This window comes from Mobula hypostoma, chromosome 16 (assembly GCF_963921235.1).
Source record: "Mobula hypostoma chromosome 16, sMobHyp1.1, whole genome shotgun sequence".
Taxonomy (NCBI): domain Eukaryota; kingdom Metazoa; phylum Chordata; class Chondrichthyes; order Myliobatiformes; family Myliobatidae; genus Mobula; species Mobula hypostoma.
In genome coordinates, this window is record NC_086112.1 from 71,175,081 (window position 1) to 71,200,226 (window position 25,146).

General features: G+C 45.1%; 1 protein-coding gene across 3 annotated transcripts in view; it reads left to right on the plus strand.

The window, feature by feature from the left end:
- Positions 1 to 25,146, plus strand: part of uba6 (ubiquitin like modifier activating enzyme 6) — a 455,635-nt gene that overhangs the window by 23,116 nt on the left and 407,373 nt on the right. For 2 of the 3 annotated variants that reach the window (XM_063069102.1, XM_063069104.1), the window contains exon 3: positions 8,745 to 8,808. In XM_063069102.1, the coding sequence (XP_062925172.1) occupies positions 8,768 to 8,808 (41 nt within the window). In that variant the 5' untranslated portion in view covers positions 8,745 to 8,767. Of the gene's footprint in view, positions 1 to 6,266; positions 6,394 to 8,744; positions 8,809 to 25,146 lie in introns of all 3 variants that reach the window. The other variant, XM_063069103.1, reaches the window with a different exon arrangement.

The following is a 25,146-nucleotide window of genomic DNA, read 5'->3' on the forward strand; positions in this document are numbered from 1 at the left end:
ATTATTAAGCATGTGGCTTGGATAAATAGGCTGTAGTCAGCAGGGTTTCCTCAAGGGAAAATCTAGTCTGACAAATCTGTTGGAATTCTTTGCAGAAATAGCAAGCAGGAATGACAAAGGAAAATCAGTTAATGTGGGGTACCTTGATTTTCAGAAGGCCTTTGACAGGGCGCCACACACGAGGCTGCTAAACAAGCTGCGGGCCCATGGTATTACAGGAAATGCTTCTCTCCTTCTAGCATGGATAAAGCAGTGACTGATTGTCAGGAAGCAAAGAGTGAGAATAAAGGGAAAACACAAGGAAATAAAGGGAGCCTTTTTTGGTTGGCTGCTGGTGACTAGTGGTGTTCCATTGGGGTCTGAGTTGGATCCAATTCTTTTTACATTATGTGTCAATGATTTGGATGATGAAATTGATGGCTTTGTTGCAAAGTTTGCAGACCATATGAAGATAGGGTGGAGAGACAGGTAGTTTTCAGGAAGTAGAAGGACTTTGGCAGATTAGGAGAATAGGTAAAGAAATGGTAGATGGGATACAGTGTTGGGAAATGGATGGTCATGAACTTTGGTAGAAGGGGTTGACTATTTTCTAAATGGAGAGACAATACAAAAAACTGAGGTGCAAAGGGCTTGGGAGACCTTGTGCAGGATTCTCCAAAGGTTAACACAAACTACTCTACAGATCCTGGGGTCAAAGCAACACTCACAACATGCTGGAGGAACTCAGCAGGTCGGGCAGCATCCGTGGAAACGATCGGTCAACGTTTCGGGCCAGAACCCTTTGTCAGGACTGAAGAGGGAAGAGGCCCTATAAAGAAGGTGGGGGGAAGGTGGGAAGGAGAAGGCTGGTAGGTTCCAGGTGAAAAACCAGTAAGGGGAAAGATAAAGGGGTGGGGGAGGGAATAGGCAGGAAAGGTGAAAAAGGAATAGGGGAAAGCACAATGGGTAGTAGAAGGAGGCGGAACTATGACGTAGGTAGTAGGCAGCTGGGGGAGGGGGCAGAGTGAAACTGGGATATGGGAAGGGAGGGGAAGGGAATTAGCAGAAGTTGGTGAATTCAGTGTTCATACCAAGGGGCTGGAGACTACCCAGACGGTATATGAGGTGTTGCTCTTCCAACCTGAGTTTAGCCTCATCATGGCAGCAGAGGAGGCCATGTATGGACATATGCGAATTGGAATGTGAAGCAGAGTTGAAGTGGGTAGCAACTGGGAGATCCTGTCTGTTGTGGCGGACGGAGCAGAGGTGCTCGATGAAGCGGTCCCTCAATCTGCGTCGTGTTTCACTGATGTAGAGGAGGCCGTACTGGGAGCACCGGATGCAATAGATGACCCCAACAGACTCACAAGTGAAGTGCTGCTTCATCTGGAAGGACTGTTTGGGGCCCTGAATGGTAGCAAGAGAGGAGGTGTCGGGACAGGTGTAGCACTTATGCTTACAGGGATAAATGCCAGGTGGGAGATCCGTGGGGAGGGATGTGTGGACCAGGGAGTCGCGGAGGGACCGATCCCTGCGGAAAGCAGAGAGGGGTGGAGAGGGAAAGATGTGCTTAGTGGTGGGGTCCTGTTAAAGGTGGCGGAAGTTGCGGAGGATAATGTGCTGGATCCGGAGGCTGGTGGGGTGGTAGGTGAGGACAAGGGGAACTCTGTCCCTGTCGTGGTGACGGGAGGGTGGGGTGAGGGCCGAAGTGCAGGAAATGAGGAGATGCGCTTGAGGGCATCATTGATGACGGCAGAAGAGAAACCATGATCCTTAAAGAAAGAGGGCATTTGAGATGTCCTGGAATGGAAAGCCTCATCCTGGGAGCAGATGTGGCGGAGACGAAGGAACTGGGAATAAGGAATGGCATTTTTGCATGTGGCAGGGTGGGAAGAGGTATAGTCGAAGTAGTTAGGAGAGTCAGTGGGCTTATAGAAGATGTCAGTGGACAGTCTATCTCCAGAGATGGAGACCGAGAAAGGGGAGAGAAGTGTCTGAGATAGACCAAGTGAATTTGAGGGCTGGGTGGAAGTTTGAAGTAAAGTCAATGAAATTGACAAGCTCAGCATGAGTGCAGGAAGCAGCACCAACGTAGTCATCAATGTACTGAAGGAAAAGTTGGGGAGCCGTACCAGTATAGGTTTGGAGCACAGACTGTTCCACATAACCAACGAAGAGGCAGGCATAGCTGGGGCCCATGCGAGTGCCCATAGCTACACCCTTGGTCTGAAGAAAGTGGGAAGAGTCAAAAAAGCAGTTATTAAGTGTGAGTACCAGTTCCGCCAACCGGAGGAGGGTAGTGGTGGTGGGGAACTGGTGAGGTCTATTGTCCTGGAAGTAGCGGAGAGCTTTGAGGCCTTGATGGGGAATGTACGTGTATAAGGATTAGACATCCATAGTGAAAATGAAGCGGTCGGGACCTGGGAACAGGAAGTTATTGAGGAGGTGGAAGGCATGGGATGTATCCCGGATGTAGGTGGGGAGGGACTGTATTATGGGTGACAAAATGGAGTCCAGGTAGGCAGATACAAGTTTGGTGGAGCAGGCAGAAACTATGGGTCTACCAGGACAGTCAGGCTTGTGGATCTCGGGGAGGAGGTAAAACCGAGCAATGTTGTGATTATGAGTTTAGTGGTTAATTTGCGGGCTGAGTCTGTGGAGAGGAAGGCAAATGCAATGTTAACATTTATTTCAAGAGAACTAGAATATAAAACAGCGATGTAATGTTCAAACTTTATGAAGCACTGGTGAGGCCTCACTTGGAGTATTGTGAACAGTTTTGGGCCTCCTGTCTTAGAAACTGTGCTGAAACTGTAGAAGGTTCAAAGGAGATTCATGAAAATTATACCAAGATTAAAAGGCTTGCCATATGAAGAGCGTTTGATGGCTCTTGGCCTGTTTTCACTGGAATTCAGAAGAAAGGTGGGGGGGTGACCTCTTTGAAACCTTTTGAATGGTGAAAGGTCTTGACAGAGTGGATGCGGAGAGGATGTTTCCTATGGCAGGAGAGTCTTAAGCTTCAGAATAGAGGGGTGTCCTTTTAGAATGGAGATAAGGAATTTCTTTAGGCAGAGACTGGTGAATCTATGGTATTCTTTGCCACCGGCAGCTATGGAGGCCGTCTTTATGTATATTTAAGGCAGAGGTTGGTAGATCCTTGATTGTTCAGTGCATGAGGGGATTCGGGGAGAAGGCAGGAGATTGAGGCTGAGAGGAAAGTTGGATCAGACATGATGAACTGGTGGAGCAGACTCTGGGCTAATGGCCTAATTTTGCTCTCTTACGATCTTATGCTTTGGGCTTCTTTGCTACTTCAGTATCTGGACAGCTTGCAATCATTGAATCATTTCAACCAGCGAATTCTAAATTGTATCAAGACATTTTACAGGAGAATGTCAGGGTAGCAGTCCGTCACCTGAATCTTAATAGAGATGTTCTACAATGTTCCGAAACACAAGAGTAAATCAACAACAGGATGGTTTAAAAAGAAGAAAATCCATGTTTTGAAATGGCCAAGTCGGAGTCTAGACCTTAACCCAATTGAGGTAGTGTGGCATGATCTGAAGAGAGCTGTTCATACAAGGTATCCTAGAAATATTAATGAATTGAAAAAGTTTTGTATGGAGAAATGGTCTATATATTTTTTTGTCCTTGTGCAAGTCTGGTCAGCAGCTACAGGAATTGTTTTGTGGAGGTTACTGCTGTTAAAGGAGGTTCTACGAGTTATTAAATACAATGCTTCACATGCTTTTTCCAGCCTGGACTATGAATGATTAAACAATGTGTTCAATAAAGACATTGAAAGTACAATTGTTTTTGTGTTATTGGTGCAGGTAAATTGTGTTTGTCTATTATAATGACTTAAAAGAAGATCAGCACATTTTATGAGGAGTTAATGTAGAAAGCCAGGTAATTGCAAAGGGTTCACAAACTTATTCTTGCAGCTCTATGTACTTAATGTAACTCAGTTTATTTTCTCTATCTATTTATCATGTGCTTCATTGTATGGCTGCCGTAAAGTTAACAAATCTCACGACATATGCAGGTGATATGAAACCTGATTCTGATTCTTATTTCTTCCTGACGTAACAATGTCGTGGTTGGTGGTGGTATGTTGCCTTCCTGAGGCACCACTGCTTGAAGATGTCATGGGTATTACAGAGGCTAGTTCCCATGATAGAGCTGACTAATTTTACAACTTTCTACAACGTACTGCAGTCTTTCTGCTGCTCCTCTGTTAAATCCATAACCTTAAACTTTTGTTCCTTCTGTCTTTCCTGCCCATTTAAAGCACCCTGCTTCACTAATTCATCAGCCTTCCTATTCCTCTCAGGATACTTTTGAGTAGGCTTTCACCCTTCTGGCTCCACGTGCTTTTCCCTTTGCTCTTTGAAATATATACTACAGTAGAACAGCAGATGGGAGGAGCTTTCCATCAACTAAAAAACCCTCTAGCTTTCCACAGAAGCAAATGTTCAGTAAGGCTGTTGCAAACTTACAAAGTGTGTGACTGGCCTGTGTAAAACATTTTGGGTGGCTAACCACATACACTACAGCTGCCAATTCTGCTCCCTGTGCAGTCATGCATGGATAACTTTAAAGCTATACTGCAGCTTTCCTGACCATGTTCATCCTTTATATATCTCCCACACCCTGTTCTCGTTTCACCATCCTTCACTGATAAGGAATCATCTATTTAAAAAAAAAATTAAGTAGGACTCTTCCTTTGCTGTTGTGTCTTCATTCTCTGGCATTACTTTATCTGATCTGCTTCTACCCCTGTCTTTTTGTTTTGTTAGAAATAGTCCCCTGGGATCATTTGCTATCATAACTTGACACTCATGTTCACCTCCTTGGTATACCAGGTTGTCATCTTGCGTTGTGATGGTCCTTACTCGTTTTACAGTTATATTTCTCCCCTGTAACAGCAATGTTCGTCGAACAATTCTATTTAGGCCTACTGAACCATCTTTAATCCTTCCAGCTAACAATAATTGTATGGGGTATGTTCTGTCAATATTGTAAATGGATTAAGTACCACTATGTAGGCAAAGTATAGTCAGCCCTCCTTATCTGCGAGTTCCGCATGCGCGAATTCAACCAACTGCGAATCGAGAAAACCCGGAAGTGCTCTTCCAGCACTTGTTGTTCGAACATGTACAGACCTTTTTTTTCTTGTCATTATTCCCTAAACAATGCAGTATAATAACTATTTTACATAGCACTTATATTGTACTAGGTATTATAAGTAATCTAGAGATGATTTAAAGTATACTGGAGGATGTGCGTAGGTTATCGTGGATCGGGATTGAAAAACTACGAAAGTTCTCTTACTAAGTATGTCGGAACAGGTACATCCGGTATTATTTAACGTCAGTTAGTCAAACGTTTGTCTTGGTATATATTTTACCTTTCTATGCATGTAAGACACTTAAGAAACATATGTTTTAGCGCCGGGCTGGGGAATGAAAATTCCCAAGTTCAATCCAGTGACAGACCGCTTCCGAGCAGTCTCAAAACCCAATAATTAAACCACTGCGTTGCTTAGTAATAATTGTAGCTTTCATCGGGGCAGGGATTTTCTCACTTTATCCTTTAAAATTGTTCCGATCGTTGACTGACCGTAGCCTAACGCTTTTCCAATGACCGATGGCGTTTCACCTCTTTTTGTTCGCTTTATTCAGAGCTCCGCCACCGGGTCCTAAAGTCCACTGCACTGAGACCAGTTAAATAAGATCTGGGGTTCCGCTAGGTCCTAAGGTCCACCACATTTAGACAGGTTGAATAAGGGACTTGAGCATCCGCGTTTTTTGGTATCTGCGAGGGGTCCCAGAACCAATCTGTCGCGGATAAGGAGGGCCGACTGTATTGTACTGCTCAAGAAACAGCTAACAAGTATGTTTTAAATACTGCATGCCCTGCTCAACCAGTGAAAGCATGTGTGTTGGATATGCTAGTGGTCTTAACTTCACATGCATCTCCTGTAATAGCACTGCTCAGAGGGTGGTATCAGTATTGGTCACCTGCAGTGAGAATGGCTCATTTGGATTTGTTTTTTTTAGAGCAGGCACAGTGGCTGATGCTTGCTTCAGAGCTGTAGTGGCTGAAGTGTGTGGAAAATTCATCAATGTTATCTCTACAGTACCCTACCAACCCAGAAAGGATCTTGATAGGGGAGCGGTTTCATAACTTTTCTCTTCTTTGCTTATCAACTTCTCATTTTCCAGGTGTCAGGATCATTCCTAAATAACTATTTTCCTGCATCATCACTTTTTTTTTTTTTTTAGAGCTTACCTTTGGTCCCTCACTTTGGTTCCCACCGGACACTCATCTCTCACCTTGGTTCCAAGTAGCTGTCTGCATGTGACAGCAGCCACACCCCGGTACACTGCTTCGACGGATGGGCTAAGCCAGGTGAGGGTAGCTGCCGTTTCTTATACCCCGGTGAGATAGGGACATGCATGTCTTAGCATGCAGTCAGCTGTGGTGGACTGGGTGGATGAGATCTGCAGTGAGATCTAGCAGTACTGCAACGCTCCGTGGAGAGCGAAGGGCAGGACAAGGCATCCACCACATTCAAGGAAGACTGCAGTTTGTGATGCTTGTTTATACCATTAGACCTGGACTGCTGAGGTCGGGAGAGTAGAACTGCCTTAGTGCAACAGCGTTTCCACTTTAAAAACTCCACTGCACAGGCTTCCTGTCATTGTTGGACATGATGGACAAGCATCACCTTTAGTCCGAATGCATGTAATAATTGCGGCAGTTCTGCCAATAGCTGATAATATTCCTACTTGGCTTCAGTCTGCAGAAGTAAATTGTCTACGTATTGCACCAAGCACTTAGGTTTTGAAATTTGTTTTAACCCTCCCCCGAGCGCTGGTGAAATTTAATGTGGAATTATGGCGTGCCTGTGGTCCATATATACTGCTGTTCCGAAAAGGTAAATACAAACTTATATTACCACTCTCTTTCTAGTGTGATAGACCAAAACTCATATTTATATCTGAAACCTTGAATCATTTTGCTTTCATTCTGATAAGCTACTGTTTCTGGATCAGTTGTTACAGTGGGGGCTGTTAATAGAGATTGATTACTCAGTTCTTGATTGTCCTTGGTCAATTTCCATCTACTATCTCAGCGGTCCCCAACCACTACCAGGCCGCGAGGAAACAATATGATTTGGCGATATGAGTCAGCTGCACCTTTCCTCATTCCCTGCCACGCCCTCTGTTGAGCTTGAACGCACGCGAGGTCATTACGCACGTGTCATCCATGTCAGTGCGGGAAGAAGATCAACTCCTCGAGCTTGCAAATGACGACGGGCTGAAAAGTATGTTTGACATAACATCTCTGCTGGCATTCTGGATCAAAGTCGAGGCTACATATCCTGAGATAGCTACGAAAGCACTGAAAATGTTGCTTCCATTTCCAACATATCTCTGCTATGAATACAACAAAAACTAAATTGAGGAATAGACTGGACTTAAGGAACCCCCTTCAAGTATTGCTGTCTCCCATCATCCCTTGATGGCACCGTCTTGTTGCAGGAAAACAAGCCCAGGGCTCCCACTGATTCAGCGATATTGGTGTGTTGCAATGATTTTATATGTTCATACGGGGAAAATATGTGCTGTGTGGTTAATATCCGAAAGTTACTTAAAATGTTTGATGCTATTGACTTATAAGTGACTTATACAGTAATTGACTTATCACTATATTCATGCGAGGAAAATATGCGCTGTGTGTTTAATATTAAATTCGTTAGATAAACCCTTTTAGAAACGAAATTGAGTGTATTAGCCACTAAAAAGTGACTTATAGTTGACTGATCTTCTATATTCCAGTCATGCTTAACACCCCCCCCCCCCCGGAACAGAATCGCCAAAAACGATTTGTGGAAAAAAAATCAACATGTATACGCATGCGCACACAGGTGCCCGTGCAAGGCTTCATGGTAATTGTAGTCTTCTCGGGGTAAACACAACGTATTTGACGGTTACTCTTGTCCATTGGCAACCCTACCCACCCCCCCCCCCCGGGTCGGCCGATCCGCGGTGCAAAAGAGCTTGGGGACCCCTGTACTATCTGGTTTCCTTACTAGCCAAATGTGCAAACTATTAGAGGAGAACTGGCAAGAACTAGTTAACCAAAAAATACACAAAATGCTGCTTCCATTCCTGCAACCACATGGCAAAAAGAAAGACCTTTGCTTTGTTTGTTTCCTCAACCCTGCCTCATTCCTATTCACTGGGGTTTGTAGATTGTAGTTATTTCCACTACAATGGAGGATCAGATAATCCACAGATATTTATCTTATAAGATCATTATCCTCCATTCATTCTGTTGTCTACCCATTGGACTGCCATGAACCCTCAGCAGGTGTGCTACACTGACATTACATAAAGGTAGAAGTAACATTTACTTACTGAATTCACACCCTTTTAATGCAGGTACTCTCATAACATTTAAGAAAAAGTCTGAATGAACAGTTGAAAGCAAAACAATGAAGGCTTAGAAGCAATTGCTGGGAAATGGGATAAATGTTTGATGACCATTTTGCATCTGATGGCCTATTTATGTTCTTATACAGTTCTATAATTAAATGAAATATAATGTTGACATGAATTTCTCTTTTCTAATTTTTCTTTTATTTCATTTACCCAAAGTTCTATTATTTGAATGTATTTATTCCAATTTATGAAAATTATTAGAACAAACAACAAAGGAAGAGTTGAATTATTTTGAAATTCCTTTTTTTGCAGTTTTTGGTCAATTACAACACAAAATGGCAACTGACAATATGGAAATTGATGATTCCCTCTACAGGTAAGTTGAGAACATACAAAATTGACAAGAAATTAAAGTATTTTTGACTCAATGAATAAATAGCTATTCTTTTGCAAGGTAGTCTGACTTCTCCAGTTCAGTGCGTTGCCAAAGAGTTCCAGTCCTTCCTCAGTTGTAACAGTCCTCTGTAACTTGCACGTTCCTTGTATCTAAGTGGTCACAACCAGCCCTTACCTGAGCTGATGAATTCTAATGGAGAATGGCTGTTATAATTTTGAATTCTGTCTGTTTAATTTTTTCTTTCCTGAGTAAGAACAGTGGGAGTCAGGTAGTTTCCCTTTCTTCTATCTAACTACAAATGGGATAAATTAAGCACAGCTGTAGCAAGCTTTGTTATTCAGCACATTGTTTCAGAAATTGTAAATGTTTATTGAGATAATCCTATCACACACTGCTCTTTTCTACATCCTTCCATGTGATCATACAAGGCCTGGCTATCTGAACAGATTTGTTTCTCCTCTCCATTTCTGAGCTGAAGGGATAGCACTGTTTCCCTTTGCACAGCTGCTCCTGACCTCCTGAGCATTAGTGACTTCTAAACCTCTTGTCATTTGTTTTTTCATTTAGGTGAAACATTTTTGAAATACAAGCTGGGTAGGACTATAAATGGCTGGGTGATAGAAACTGTTGATAAAAAAAAAAGGGAGTTTTGGGTTTAATTGCGTAGATCCCTGAAAGTCTCTACACAGGTCGATACAGTGGTCCAGGAAATGTTTGCCTTCATTGGCCATGGCACAGAATATAAGAACTGGGGTATCATATTGCAACTTAATACAACACTGGTTAGGCCACACCTGGAGTATTGTGTACAGTACTGGTTACCACACTATGATAAGGATGTGATTGTTCTGGAGAAGGTGCATTGCAGGCTCACGAGGATATTGCCTGCGACTGGAACACGATGGTTTTAAAGGCGAGATGGTTTTAAAGGCGAGATGAGTTTGTTTTCCCTGAAGTAGGCTGGGAGTAGCCTGAAAGAGATGTATTAAAGAAGGGGGGATAGATCTTTTCCCCATAATGGTGGTGCCGTAGTCTTAAGATGAGCAGTAGAAGGTTTAGAAGGGGTCTGGGTCATGTTTACCTTTTTGGGAAAATATAGTGTACTCTCTGAAGAAATAGTAGACCAAGAGCATTTAAAAAACATCTAGACAAATACTTGCAACACACATCAAAATTGCTGGTGAACGCAGCAGGCCAGGCAGCATCTCTAGGAAGAGGTACAGTCGATGTTTTGGGCCGAGACACTTCGTCAGGACTCAGTCCACCAGGAAATTGCTTGAATTTCCAGCATCTGCAGAATTCCTCGTGTTTGCGTAGACAAATACTTGAATGCTATGCCATTGAGTTTACTGTTGGATATGGTGATATTGATCTAAGGGTTCTTCAGAAGTCAAGAATGAGGCATAAAGCTTGACAGTTACGTCCGTTTTATTTAATATAACAAGAAAAAGAGGGAGGAAGAAGACAAAAGAAAAAGAAGTCATGGTCGTCCTGTGACGGCTCGCCCACGCAGCAAGCGAACCCGCTCCAGCCGTCGCTGGCGAACCCGCAGCCAGTGGCAACCAAGAGGACTCTGAGTGCGGAGCAGACCTCGGCCTGGAGGCTGACGTCGCTTTTGCCCCGCAGAGAGTGGGGGGGTTGCTGGGAGCGGGTACTTAAGCGCGCGCCGATTCAAACAGTAAACGACCGTGCTCGAGTCAGTGTGTTGTTTTCACTCGTCGCGTATCAGCACGACTACATTGGTGACCCCGACAGTCTAATGGCATTTGGACTCAACATGAACGACTGGGCTCTGCAGAATGCAGTTTCCCTTAAACTTCCAACGTTCTGGACCACCCAACCCCTGGTCTGCTTTGAGCAAGCAGAGGCCCAGTTCCAGGCCAGGCAAATTGTCTCAGACGCCACCAGGTATTACTGCGTGGTGGGTGCCCTCGACCAAGAGACAGCGAGTTGCGTTACCGACTTTCTGCGTCAGCCCCCGGCATCAGACAGGTACGAGGCACTCAAGGCCCCGTTAATCCGCACATTTGGCCTCTCCCTCCGCGAATGGGGTGCGCAGTTACTGCGTATGGACGGCCTGGGTGACCGCACACCATCAGCCCTGATGAGCGACATACTAGCACTGGCAGACGGCCATAAGCCTTGCCTGCTTTTTGAACAGATCTTCTTGGAGCAAATGCCAGGAGTCATCCGCCTCCTGCTAGCAGATGAAGACTTCAGAGACCCGCGCGGGATGGTTGCTGGTGCGGACGTGCTTTGGCATGCCAAACAAATGGGCGGAACCACCATCGGAATTAGTGCTGTGGCACGGCCGAAAGCCCAGCCCTCCCACACCCCAGCAGTGGAGCACTGAACACCCACACCAAGGGACCCACACCCACACCGGACTACATCACTTATTCTGACAACGAGTTCTCCAGAGTGTTATTGGAGTTCCCATCTATCATCATGCTGCAGTTTTCCTCAACAGACCCCAAGCACGGCGTGATGCACCACATCCCCACACAGGGACCTCCCCTTCATACCTGGGCCCGCAGGCTACTGCCCGACAAGCTTTGCCTTACGAAGGAGGAATTCAAGAAGATGGAGGAGATGGGGATTGTGCGGCGATTCGACAGCCCGCGGGCCTCCCCATTCCATATGGTTTCCAAGTCCGTGGGTGGGTGGAGACCGTGCGGCGACTATCGGAGGCTGAACAACGCCACCACGTCCGATCGCTATCCGGTACCGCACATCCAGGACTTTACGGCCAACCTGCATGGGGCGCACATCTTTCCGAAGATTGAGCTGGTCCGAGGGTATCATCAGATCCTAGTCCACTCGGCGCAGACTTTCCAGCACCTAATGGACGCAGTAGGGCGAGGTCTGGACTTTCTGTTCATCTACCTGGATGACATACTTATCGCCAGCCGCTCCCACCAGGAACATCTAGCAGATCTACGCCTGCTCTGCCGCCGCCTAAGTGACTACGGCCTGGCTTTCAACCCCGCCAAGTGCCAGTTCGGCCTATCTGCCATCGACTTCTTGGGACACCAGATTGACCGCCATGGAGCTGTTCCTCTGCCGGCGAAAGTTGAGGCCATCCGCCAATTCGCCAGGCCCAGCACTGTTAAAGGCCTGCAGGAGTTTGTTGGGATGGTTAACTTTTACCAATGTTTCCTGCCCTCAGCGGCCCGGATCATGCGGCCCTTTTTTGGCTTGATGTCTGGCAAGGTCAAAGAGGTCACCTGGACAGAGGAGGCGAAGGCGGCTTTTGAACAGGCCAAGAACACGCTAGCAAACGTCACACTCCTAGTCCACCCCCGGGTCGTCGTCCCCACTGCCCTCAGTGTGGATGCCTCCGACATGGCACCCTTCCATCCGGGTGACCATCCGGCTGATTGCAGACAGGTTTGTGTGGCATGGCCTGCGCAAGGAGGTCGGGCACTGGGCCAGGACATGCACGCACTGTCAAACCTCCAAAATCCAGAGGCACGTGAGGGCCCCACTGCAACCCTTCCAGCCGACACATAGGAGGTTCGAACATGTCCAAGTGGACATTGTCGGCCCACTGCCGGTTTCGAGAGCAACGAGATACCTGTTCACCATGGTGGACAGGTTCATGAGGTGGCCGGAAGCTGTCCCACTCACTGACACGTCCACGGAGACGTGCGCCAAGCCCTCATTACCACCTGGGTGGCACGGTTCAGACTCCCAGCCCACATCACTTCAGGCAGGGGTGCGCAGTTCACATCGGCTTTGTGTTCTGCTCTGGCACAGCTACTCGGGACCCAGCTCCACCGAACGACTGCTTACCACCCGCAGTCCAACGGCCTGGTGGAACATTTCCACAGGCACTTTAAGTCGGCCCCGATGGCACGCCTCCGAGGGCCAGACTGGGTGGACAAACTCCCCTGGGTGCTGTTTGGTATCTGCACGGCACCCAAGGAGGACCTGGGGCTGCATCATCGGCCAAACTGGTTTACGGTGCACTGCTCACAGTTCCCGGTGAGTTTGTGCCAGCACCCCGTGGCCCGGAGGACACACCTGCTGGGGTCCTAACTAAACTCCGGGAGTGGCTTAGAACTCTTACTGTAGTCCCAACGTTCCATCACGGAACAACACCCTCTTTTGTGCCCAGGGACCTACAAAAGAGCAAGTATGTTTTCGTTTGCCGAGGTGCACACAGACTCACCCCTGCAGTGACCATGGAGCGACCTGCGTTCTCGACATCGGTGGTCGGGGCGAGACTTATACCATTGACCGTCTCAAACCGGTGCATCTGGACCTTGAATGCCGGGTTACGGTGCCACCCCGACGACGTCGAGGCTGGCCACCTAAAAGAACTGAGCGTGTGCAGGCTGCAGACTCTGTACCTCCTATTGCTGGTTCTGGGGGAGGTCATGTTGCGGCTCGCCCACGCAGCAAGCAAACCGGCTCCAGCAGTCACTGGCGAACCCACAGCCAGTGGCAACCGAGAGGAATCTGAGTGCGGGGCAGACCTCGGCACGGAGGCCGACGTCGCTTCTACCCTGCAGAGAGCAGGGGTTGCTGGGAGCGGGTACTTAAGTGCGCGCCAATTCAAACAGTAAACGGTTCAACCCGACACTGCTCGAGTCAGTGTGTTGTTTTCACTCGTAGTGTATCAGCGCAACTACAGTTCCATACTCAGCTCGGAGAGAGCAACATTTCAGTCATAACAATTAACCTATTAAATAACCAGATTCAAGAAGCGTGACATAGAAACATAGGAAATCTACAGCACAATACAGGCTCTTTGGCCCACAAGGTTGTGCTGAACATGTCCCTACCTTAGAAATTACTAGGCTTACCTATAGCCCTCTATTCTTCGAAGCTCCATGTACCTATCCAAAAGTCTCTTAAAAGACCCTATCGTATCCACCTCCACCACTGTTGCCGGCAGTCCATTCCACGCACTCGCCACTCTCTGCGTAAAAAAACTTACCCCTGACATCTCCTCTGTACCTACTCCCCAGCACCCTAAACCTGTGTCCTCTTGTGGTAACCATTTCAGCCCTGGGAAAAAGCCTCTGACTACCCACATGATCAATGCCTCTCATCATCTTATACACCTCTATCAGGTCACCTCTCATCCTTCCTCGCTCCAAGGAGAAAAGGCCAAGTTCACTCAACCTATTCTCATAAGGCATGCTCCCCAATCAAGGCAACATCCTTGTAAGTCTCCTCTGCACCCTTTTGATGGTTTCCACATCCTTCCTGTAGTGAGGCAACCAGAACTGAGCACAGTACTCCAAGTGGGGTCTGACCAGTGTCCTATATAGCTGCAACATTACCTCTCGGCTCCTAAATTCAGTTCCACGATTGATGAAGGCCAATACACCGTATGCCTTTTTAACCACAGAGTCCACCTGTGCAGCTGCTTTGAGCGTCCTATGGACTCAGACCCCAAGATCCCTCTGATCCTCCACACTGCCGAGGGTCTTACCATTAATACTATATTCTGCCATCATATTTGACCTACCAAAATGAACCACTTCACACTTATCTGGGTTGAACTCCATCTGCCACTTCTTAGCCCAGTTTTGCATCCTATCAATGTCCCGCTGAAACCTCTGACAGCCCTCCACACTATCCACAACACCTCCAACCTTTGTGTCATCAGCAAACTTATTAACCCATCCCTCCACTTCCTCATCCAGGTCATTTATAAAAATCACGAAGAGTAAGGGTCCCAGAACAAATCCCTGAGGCACACCACTGGTCACCGACCTCCATGCAGAATATGACCCATCTACAACCACTCTTTGCCTTCTGTGGGCAAGCCAGTTCTAAATCCACAAAGTAATGTCCCCTTGGATCCCATGCCTCCTTACTTTCTCAATAAGCCTTGTAAGGGGTACCTTATCAAATGCTTTGCTGAAATCCATGTACACTACATCTACTGCTCTTGTTTCATCAATGTGTTTAGTCACATCCTCAGAAAATTCAATCAGGCTTGTAAGGCACGACCTGCCCTTGACAAAGCCATGCTGACTACTCCTAATCATATTATACCTCTCCAAATGTTCATAAATCCTGCCTCTCAGGATCTTCTCCATCAACTTACCAACCACTGAAGTAAGACTCACTGGTCTATAAATTCCAGGGCTATCTGTACTCCCTTTCTTGAATAAAGGAACAACATCCACAACTCTTCAATCCTGCGGAACCTCTCCGGTTCCCTCGCCTCCCACAGTAGCTTGGGGTACACCTCATCTGGTCCTGGTGACTCATCCAACTTGATGCTTTCCAGAAGCTCCAGCACATCCTCTTTGTTAATATCTACATGGTAAAGCTTTTCAGTCCACTGCAAGTCATCACTACAATCACCAAGATCCTTTTCCATAGTAAATACTGAAGTAAAGTATTCATTAAGTGCCTCTGCTATTTCCTCTGGTTCCATACGCACTTTCCCACTGTCACACGTGATAGGTCCTATTCTTTCATGTCTTATCCAATTGCTCTTCACATACTTGTAGAATGCCTTGGGGTTTTCCTTAATCCTGCCCGCCAAGGCCTTCTCATGGCCCTTTCTGGCTCTCCTAATTTCCTTCTTAAGCTCCTTCCTGTTAGCCTTATAATCTCCTGGATCTCTAACATTACCTGGCTCCCTGAACCTTTTGTAAGCTTTTCTTCTGGTCTAAATTTATTACAGCTTTTGTATACCACGGTTCCTGTACCCTACTGTAACTTCCCTGTCTCATTGGAATGCACCTATGCAGAATTCCACACAAGTATCCCCTGAACATTTGCCACATTTGACATCTGTTGCAGAAAAACTGAGAAACTTGTAGAAATGATAGAAACAGCTACCCTACTGCAGCCCTCTTACCGGGGCTTGTATACAAAATTGGCTTGTTAGCTAACTCTGCTAACAGCCACGTACTCGGTGTTGAGAAGGCCTCCTTTCATAAGCAATATATGTCTAGGGTTGGTATAATTTGGGTTCCACCAAACAGGAAAGTTGGGATGTTCTGATTAAGGAACATGGATTGTAGTGAATGCTGTGTAAATAATGCCCCATATACAGTTATTGTTGGCCAGGACATGACATTTTTACATTGTACCGGAATAAAATGACAAAGTGTATTTACCAAATTTTCAACTTTAACATACAATTCCAGAAAAAGAACAGAAAAATAAAAGGGCCCATTACAGTTAAACCATTCCAATGTGCCCATGAACGTTGGGGCTCACTTCTGAAGTAGTTGGGTGCATCGCTTTACTCGCACTGAACCCACATTTTGCATGAACGACACAGTCACCGTTTGAACTTCCCTTGAAGACCATCTCAAACAAACTGGCTACCTCAGGAGTATTGGCACTTTCTCCTTGGAGCCATTCACTTGCAGAAGGCCCTTCTGGACTTCTACATCGGGGTCTCTCCTCTGAACGGCATTCTGCTGCATCTTCTCTGGTGCCCTACAGCTCCTGCTGAAAGAACTCAAACCAGACTACTGTCCTTCAGAAATCTGATCCTGCCCAGCTCATGTGAATCTTCCATCGCATCCAACTGGACAGAAAGTTACAATATGTACCAAGACAATCCTGATCGGCTGACACAACATTCCTAAGTTGGGCATCATGGCTCCTTACCTTTATCCGAAGCCAAAACACACTTACTAGAAGGATTCAGTGCTTTTGCAGAAATCTATTAAAATAAAAATACCTCGCTGCATGGCAATAGAAATCTTAACTAGGGCATTACACTACAATTACGAGAAAATTCATGTATGTAGATAATTATATAGGATACAAACCAGCACTGGAAAGTTAAACCACAAGAAAAATAACAATTTTGTACCTTAATGCAACATTTTCCCCTTTAGAATTTAGAATCAAGACAGCCAAAAATCCAGAGGCAGAAAAACTTGTGGTACCTTTATTAAAAATTCACCCTGAGTTTTGAAAACATCATAGGATATGTATATAATTATGTCTTGTCAGACAGATTGTCCTTATAAGTAGGTACACTCACGTGCGTTTGAACAGCTTTATTAATGAGGCCATTTGAACTGTAATTTGGAGATAAATAATAATGGGACACCAGGGCAAATATTATAACTCATGACATCAAGTATCTCCAACTTCCAGGCTTTGATTTGATCCAAGTCAAAAAGATCCCATCCATCAGATTGATGTATCATAAGACATAGGAGCGGAATTGGTCATTCGGCCCATCAAGTCTGCTTCGCCAATTCATCATGGCCGATCCATTTATCCCTCAACCCCATTCTCATGCCTTCTCTTCGTAACCTTTCACACTCTGACTAATCAAGAACCTATCAACCTCCGTCTTAAATATACCCAGTGACCTCACCTCAACAGCTGCTGAGGCAAGGAATTCTGCTGATTCACCACCCTCTGGCGAAAGAAATTCCTCCTCATCTTTGTTCTAAAGGGATGTCCCTCTATTTTGGACTGTGCCTTCTGGTCTTAGACTCCCCCACCATAGGATCACATCCACTCTTATCAATAGCAAGGCCTTTCAACATTCGATAGGTTTCAATGAGGTCAACGGAAATTCTTCTAAATTTCAGTGAGTACAGGCCCAGAGCAATCAAATGCTCTTCATAGACAAGTCCTTCAATCCTGGAGTCATTTTTGTGAACCTCCTTTGAACTGTCTTCCAAAGTAAGGGGCCCAAAACTGCTCTGGGTACTCCAAGGGAGGCCTCACTAGTGCGTTGTAAAGCCTTAACAGTGCATCCGTATTTATATAAGACCATAAGATTTAGGAGCAGGAGTAGGCCATTCGGCCCATCTAGTCTGCTTCGCCATTCAATCATTCTCCGCCATTCAGTCATGGGCTATTCTACTTCATCCACTCATCCCCACTCCGCTGCTTTCACCCCATACCCTTTGACGCCCTGGCTAATGAAGAACCTATCAATCTCTGCCTTAAATGTACCCAATGACTTTGCCTCCACAGCCGCTCGTGGCAACAAATTCCACAGATTTACCACCCTCTGACTAAAGTAGTTTCTCCGCATCTCCATTCTAAAAGGATGTCCTTCAGTCCTGAAGTTGCGCCCTCTTGTCCTAGAATCCCCTACCATGGGAAATAACCTTGCCATATCTAATCTGTTCAGGCCTTTTAACATTTGGAATGTTTCTATGAATGTTTCTATGAGGTTTGAGAGAGGAGTTGGCCAAAGTAAATTGGAAGGAGCATTCAGGCAGGAATGGTAGCAGGTCAGCAATGGCATGAGTTTCTGGTAAAAATGAGGAAGGTGCAGAATAGATATATTCCGAAAGTGAAGAAATGCTCAAATGGCAAAGTAGTACAACCATGGCTGACAAGGGAAGTCAAAGCCAGTGTAAAAACAAAAGAGAAGGCATACAACAAGTAAAAACTAGTGGTGAGATGGAGGATTGGGAAGCTTTTAAAAACATACAGAGAGCAACTAAAAGAATCATTAGAAAGGAAAAGATGAATTATGAAAGCCAGCTAGCAAACTATCAAAGTTGATAGAAAAAGCTCTTTAAAGAATGTGAAAAATAAGAGAGATGAGAGTGGATATAGGACCGCTAGAAAATAAAGCTGGAGAAATAATAATGGGGGACATGGAGATGAGAGATGAACTAAGGGAGTAATTTGCATCAGTCTTCACTAGCAGTGTGCCAGATGTAATGTGTGAAAGAAGAGAAGTGGGTGTAGTTACTGTCACAAGGGAGAAGGTGGTTAAAAAGCTGAAAGGCTTAAGGGTACACGAGTAACCAGGACCAGATGAACTGCATTCTAGGGTTCTGAAGGAGGTAGTGTTAGAGATAGTGCTGGAATTAGAAATGATCTTTCAAAAATCATTGGACTGACATGCTGCTAGAGAATTGGAAAATTGCAAATGCCACTCCACAGATTAAGAAAGGAGGAAGGCAGCAGATAGGAAATTATAGACCAGTTAGCCTGACCTCGGTGGGAAAATGTTGCAGTTAATTGTTAAGGATGAGGTTATGGAGTACTTGGTGACACAGGACAAGATAATACAAAGTCAGCATAGTTTCTTTAAGGGAAAATCTTGCCTGACAAACCTGTTAGAATTTTTTGAGGAGATCACAAGTAGGATAGATTAAAAGGATGCAGTGGATGTTGTGTATTTGGACTTTCAGAAGGCCTTTGACAAGGTGCTACACATGAGGCTGCTTACTAAGTTAAGAGCCCATGGTATTACAGGAAAGTTATTAATAGTTAGAGCTTTGGCTAATTGGTAGGAGGCAGCAAGTGGGAATAAAAGGATCCTTTTCTGGTTGGCTGTCAGTGACTAGTGGTGTTCTGCAGGGGTTAATGTGGGGACCACTTCTTTTTATGCTGTATATCAATGGTTTAGATGATGAAATAAATGGCTTTGTTGCCAAGTTTTCAGATGATATGAAGATTGGTGGAGGTGTGGGTAGTGTTGAGGAAACAGGTAGGCTGCAGAAGGACTTAGATTAGGGGAATGGGTAAGAAAGTGGGAAGTGAAATACAATATTAGAAAATGCAATGGTCATGCACTTCAGTAGTAGAAATAAATGTGCAGACTATTTTCTAAATGGGGAGAAAATCCAAAAATCTGAGGTATAAAGGGACTTGGGAGTTCTTGTGCAGAACATACTAAAGTTAACTTTCAGGTTGAGTCAGTGGTGATGAAGGCAAATGCTATGTTAGTATTCATTTCAAGAAGTCTAGAATACAAGAGCAGGGATGTGATACTGAGGCTTTATAAGGCGCTGATGAGGCCTCACCTTGAGTATTGTGACCAGTTTTGGGCTCCTCATCTAAGAAAAGATGTGCTGGCATTGGAGCAGGTTCAGAGGAGGTTCGCAAGAATGAATCCGTGAATGAAAGGGTTATCATACGAGGAACGTTGATAGCTCACTGGAATTTAGAAAGGTGGGGGGGTCTTATTGGAACCTTTTGAATATTGAAAGGTCTAGACAGAGTAGATGTGGAAAGGATGTTTCCCATGATGGAGAAGTCTGGGACAAGAGGGCACAGCCTCAGGCTACAGGGACATCCATTTAAAACAGATGTGGAGAAATGTCTTTAGCCAAAGGGTGGTGAATTTGTAGAATTTGTTGCCACATACAGCTGTGGAAGTCAGGTCGTTGGGTGTATTTAAGACAGAGCTTAATAGGTTCTTAATTGAACATGGCATCAAAGGTTACGGGGAAAAGGTTGAGGAGGGGAGAAACGGATCGGCCATGATTGAACGTCAGAGCAGACTCGGTGGGCCAAATGGCCTAATTCTGTTCTTATGTCTTTTGGTCTTAAGGTTCAGTATATTTCGCCATCATACACAATCACATTTTCTTTCCCGGTTTCTGATGCAGACAGTGTTGAATTTGGATGATGTTGAAAGTGGAATTTGCGATGACTTGTCTGCAGATTTTACAACTGGCTTATGCAGACATGTTGTTGTGACTGGGCAAAAAATTGCACAGCACCCGATTTTTGCACACAGTCATTACAAAGTAGAGGGAACATTGCTTCCGGCTGAAGAAAAACTTCCTCATTGATGTTCTAAATGGACATCTCAATTCTGAGGCTCAGCCCTCTGTTCCAAGACTTTCCCACTGTAAGGAACATCCTCTCCATCTCCACTCTATCTAGACCTTTCAATATTTGATAGGTTTCAATGAGATCATCCTCTTCTAAACTTCAAGTAGAATCATAGAAAAGTGCAGGATAGAGAAGGGCTCTTTGGCTGATCTAGTCCATGCCAAAACCATTTAAACTGCCTACTCTCATCTACCTGCACTGGGACCATAGCCCTCCATACCCCTACCATCTATGTACCTATCCAAGCTTGGCATAAATATTGAAATCCAGCACCAATGTTGAATGACTTAGCAGCTTATTCCACACTGAGTGAAGAAGTTGTCCCTCATGTTCCCTTTAAACTTTTCACCTTTCACCCTTAACACATGACCTCTGGTTATAGTTCCACCCAACCTCAGTGGAAAAAGCTGCCTTGCATTTACTCTATCTATACCTCTCATGATTTTGAATACTCCAAAAAAAAATCTCCCCTCAATTTCTACATTGTAAGGAATGAAGTCCAAATCTATTTAATCCTACTTTTTAACTTGGGTCCTCCAGACCCGGCAACATCCTTTTAAATTTTTTATGTACCCATAAGACAAGACCCATAAGACAAAGGAGCAGAAATCGGCCATTCAGCCCATTGAGTCTACTCCGCCATTTTATCATGAGCTGATCAATTCTCCCATTTAGTCCCACTCCCCCGCCTTCTCACCATAACCTTTGATGCCCTGGCTACTCAGATACCTATCAATCTCCACCTTAAATACACCCAATGACTTGGCCTCCACTGCCGCCTGTGGCAACAAATTCCATAGATTCACCACCCTCTGGCTAAAAAAAATTACTTCGCAATTCTGTTCTGAATGGGCACCCTTCAATCCTTAAGTCATGCCCTCTCGTACTAGACTCCCCCATCATGGGAAACAATTTTGCCACGTCCACTCTGTCCATGCCTTTCAACATTCGAAATGTTTCTATGAAGTCCCCCTTCATTCTTCTAAACTCCAAGGAATACAGTCCAAGAGCGGACAAATGTTCCTCATATGTTAACCCCCTCATTCCCGGAATCATTCTAGTGAATCTTCTCTGAACCCTCTCCAACGTCAGCGCATCCTTTCTTAAATAAGGAGCCCAAAACTGCCCACAGTACAAGTGGGGTCTCACCAGCGCCTTATAGAGCCTCAACCTCACATCCCTGCTCCTATACTCTATTCCTCGAGAAATGAATGCCAACATTGCATTCACCTTTTTCACCACCGTCTCAACCTGGAAGTTAACCTTAAGGGTATCCTGCACGAGGACTCCCATGTCCCGTTACATCTCAGAACTTTGAATTCTCTCCCCATTTAAATAATAGTCTGCCTGTTTATTTCTTCTGCCAAAGTGAATAACCATACACTTTCCAACATTGTATTTCATTTGCCACTTCTTTGCCCATTCTCCCAACCTGTCCAAGTCTCCCTGCAGACTCTCTGTTTCTTCAGCACTACTGGCCCTTCCACCTATCATCAGCAAACTTAGCCACAAAGCCATCTATTCCATAATCCAAATCGTTGATGTATAATGTAAAAAGAGGCGGCCCCAACATGGACCCCTGTGGAACACCACTGGTAATCAGCAGCCAACCAGAATAGGATCCCTTTATTCCTACTCTCTGTTTCCCGCGAATCAGGCAACGCTCTATCCACGTATGTAACTTTCCCGTAATTCCATGGCCTCTTACCTTGTTTAGCAGCCTTGTGTGGCACCTTGTCAAAGGCCTTCTGAAAATCCAAATATACAACATCTACTGCATCTCCCTTGTCTAGCCTACTTGTGATTTCCTCAAAAAATTGCAATAGGTTTGTCAGACAGGATTTTCCTTTAAGGAAACCATGCTGATTTTTGCCTATCTTGTCATATGCCTCCAGGTACTCAGTAACCTCATCCTTGACAATCGACTCCAACAACTTCCCAACCACTGATGTCAAGCTAACAGTTCTATAATTTCCTTTTTGCTTCCTTGCCTCCTCCTTAAATAGCGGAGTGACATTTGCAATCTTCCAGTCCTCCGGAACCATGCCAGAATCTATTGACTTTTGAAAGATCATTGCTAATGCCTCCACAATCTCCACAGCTACTTCCTTCAGAACACGAGGGTGTATTCCATCTGGTCCAGAAGATTTATCTACCTTTAGACTATTCAGCTTCCTGAGTACTTTCTCTGTCTTAATTGTGACTGCGCACACTTCTCTTCCCTGCCACCCTTGAGTGTCCGGTATACTGCTGATATCTTCCTCAATGAAAACTGACGCAAAATACTCGTTCAGTTCCTCCGCCATCTCCTTAACTCCCATTACAATCTCTCGAACATCATTTTCTATCAGTCCTATATCTACTCTCATCTGTCTTTTACTCTTTATATACTTGAAAAAGCTTTTAGTATCCTCTTTGATATTATTTGCTAGTTTTGTTTCATCTTTTCCTTCTTATAGTCATGGTCATAGTCATATTTTATTGATCCAGAGGGAAATTGGTTTTCATTACAGTTGCACCATAAATAATTAAATAGTAATAAAACCATAAGTTATTAAATAGTAATATGTAAATTATGCCAGGAAATAATTCCAGGACCAGCCTATAGGCTCAGGGTTTCTAACCTTCCAAGAGAGGAGTTGTAAAGTTTGATGACCACAGGCAGGAATGACTTCCTGTGACGCTCACTGTTGCATCTCGGTGGAATGAGTCTCTGGCTGAATGTACTCCTGTGCCCAACCAGTCCATTATGTAGTGGATGGGAGACATTGTCCAAGATGGCATGCAACTTGGGCAGCATCCTCTTTTCCGACACCACCGTGAGAGAGTCCAGTTCCATCCCCACAACATCACTGGCCTTATGAATTCTGTTGGTGTTTGCTATCCTCAGCCTGCTGCCCCAGCACACAACAGCAAACTTGATAGCACTGGCTACCACAGACTCGTAGAACATCTTCAGTATCGTCCGACAGATGTTAATGACCTTCATAGTTTTTTTCTGTAAGCTTTTAAAAACTTCCCAATCCTCTGTCTTCCCACTAATTTTTGCTTCCTTGTATACCCTCTCCTTTGCTTTAACTTTGGCTTTGACTTCTCTCGTCAGCCACGGTTGCATCCTTTCTCCATTTGAAAATTTCTTCATTTTTGGAATATATCTGTCTTGCACCTTCCTCATTTCTCGCATAAACTCTAGCCACTGCTGCTCTGCCGTCCTTCTCGCAAGTGTCCCTTTCCAGATAGGTTCCTCTCTCATGCCACTGTAATTTCCTTTACTCCACTGAAATACCGACACATCGGATTTCGGCTTCTCTTTCTCAAATTTCACAATCATTGTCTCCTAAGGATTCCTTCACCTCAATCTCTCTAATCACCTCCGGTGCATTACACAATACCCAATCCAGTACAGCCGATCCCCTAGTGGGCTCAACGACAAGCTGTTCTAAAAAGCCATCTTGCAGACACTCTACAAATTCTCTCTGTTGTGATCCAGTGCCGACCAGTACCCCTTCAACCTTAATTGATTTTGAATTTATTTAAATCTTACAACCATCCCACAACATGAGGGAGTAAAAATCTTTGCATTATGACTCCATCGCAATGTATGGACATGTGAATTTAAAAGTCTAATGGCTTATCGTAAGAAGCTGACCCATAGCCTGTTGGTCCTGGCTTTAATGCTGTGGTACCGTTTGCCAGACGGAAGCAGCTGAAACAGTTTGTTTATTTAAAAAAAAATTTTTTTGGGCGTGTGCCTGCATGAGTGCGAGTCTGTGCGTGTGCGCGCATCTGTGCGTGTGTGTCCGTGCATGCATCCGTGATTATGTCTTTTTCAAGGCGCAGAGCGAAAGAGAGACTGTGTGGCGGGCCAATCCTCACACAGACATCTTCTCAGTATTTTCCCTTTATTTTACGAGGTCGAGTTGCGATCTCGACACTCAACCCGGCACTGATGGAAAGCGTACTCGGGGGCGGACCCAACTAGTTTCGAACTCGGGAACCTCCGCTCCAGGGTCTGGCGCTGATGTTGTTGCGCCACCAGCTGGCCCAACAGCTGAAACAGTTTATGGTTGGGGTGACTGGTGTCCCCGATGAGCTTCCTGGCCTTTTTTATGCATCTGCTGCTATAAATGTCCTCAGTTGAGGGAAGTTCACATCCCTAAATGTGCTGGGTTGTCCGTACCACTCTCTGCAATAGCCAGCGATCAAGATTGGTGTTGTTCCTGTACCAGGCGGTGATACAGTCAGTCAGGATGCTCTCAGTGGTGCCCCTGTAGAAGGTCTTGAGGATTTGGGGGCTCATGCCGAACTTCTTCAGTTGCCTGAAGTGGAAGAGATGCTGTTCTGCTTTTTTTTGCCACTGGTGTGTGCAATCCAGGTGAGGTCTTAGGTGATGTGTATACCGAAGAACTTGACACTACAAACCCTCTCAGCTGCAGTCCCATTGATGGTGATCAGGGCAAGCCTGTCTCCGTTTCCCCCTGTAATCCACAATCAACTCTTTTGTTTTTTGAACATTGAGGCTATCTACATCTTTCTGTAGGTAGGTGACCAAAACTGCACACAGTACTCCAAATTCGGCCTCACCAATGTCTTCTACAATTTATGAAGGCCAATGTGCCAAAATCTTTCTTTATGACCCTATCTACCTGTAATGCTACTTCTAATAACTTATGGACCTGTACTCCTAGATTGCTTTGTTCTCCTGCACTCCTCAGCACCCTATCGTTCCATGTGTAAGACCTACCTTAGTTGCTAAGTATTACACAGACCTACTAA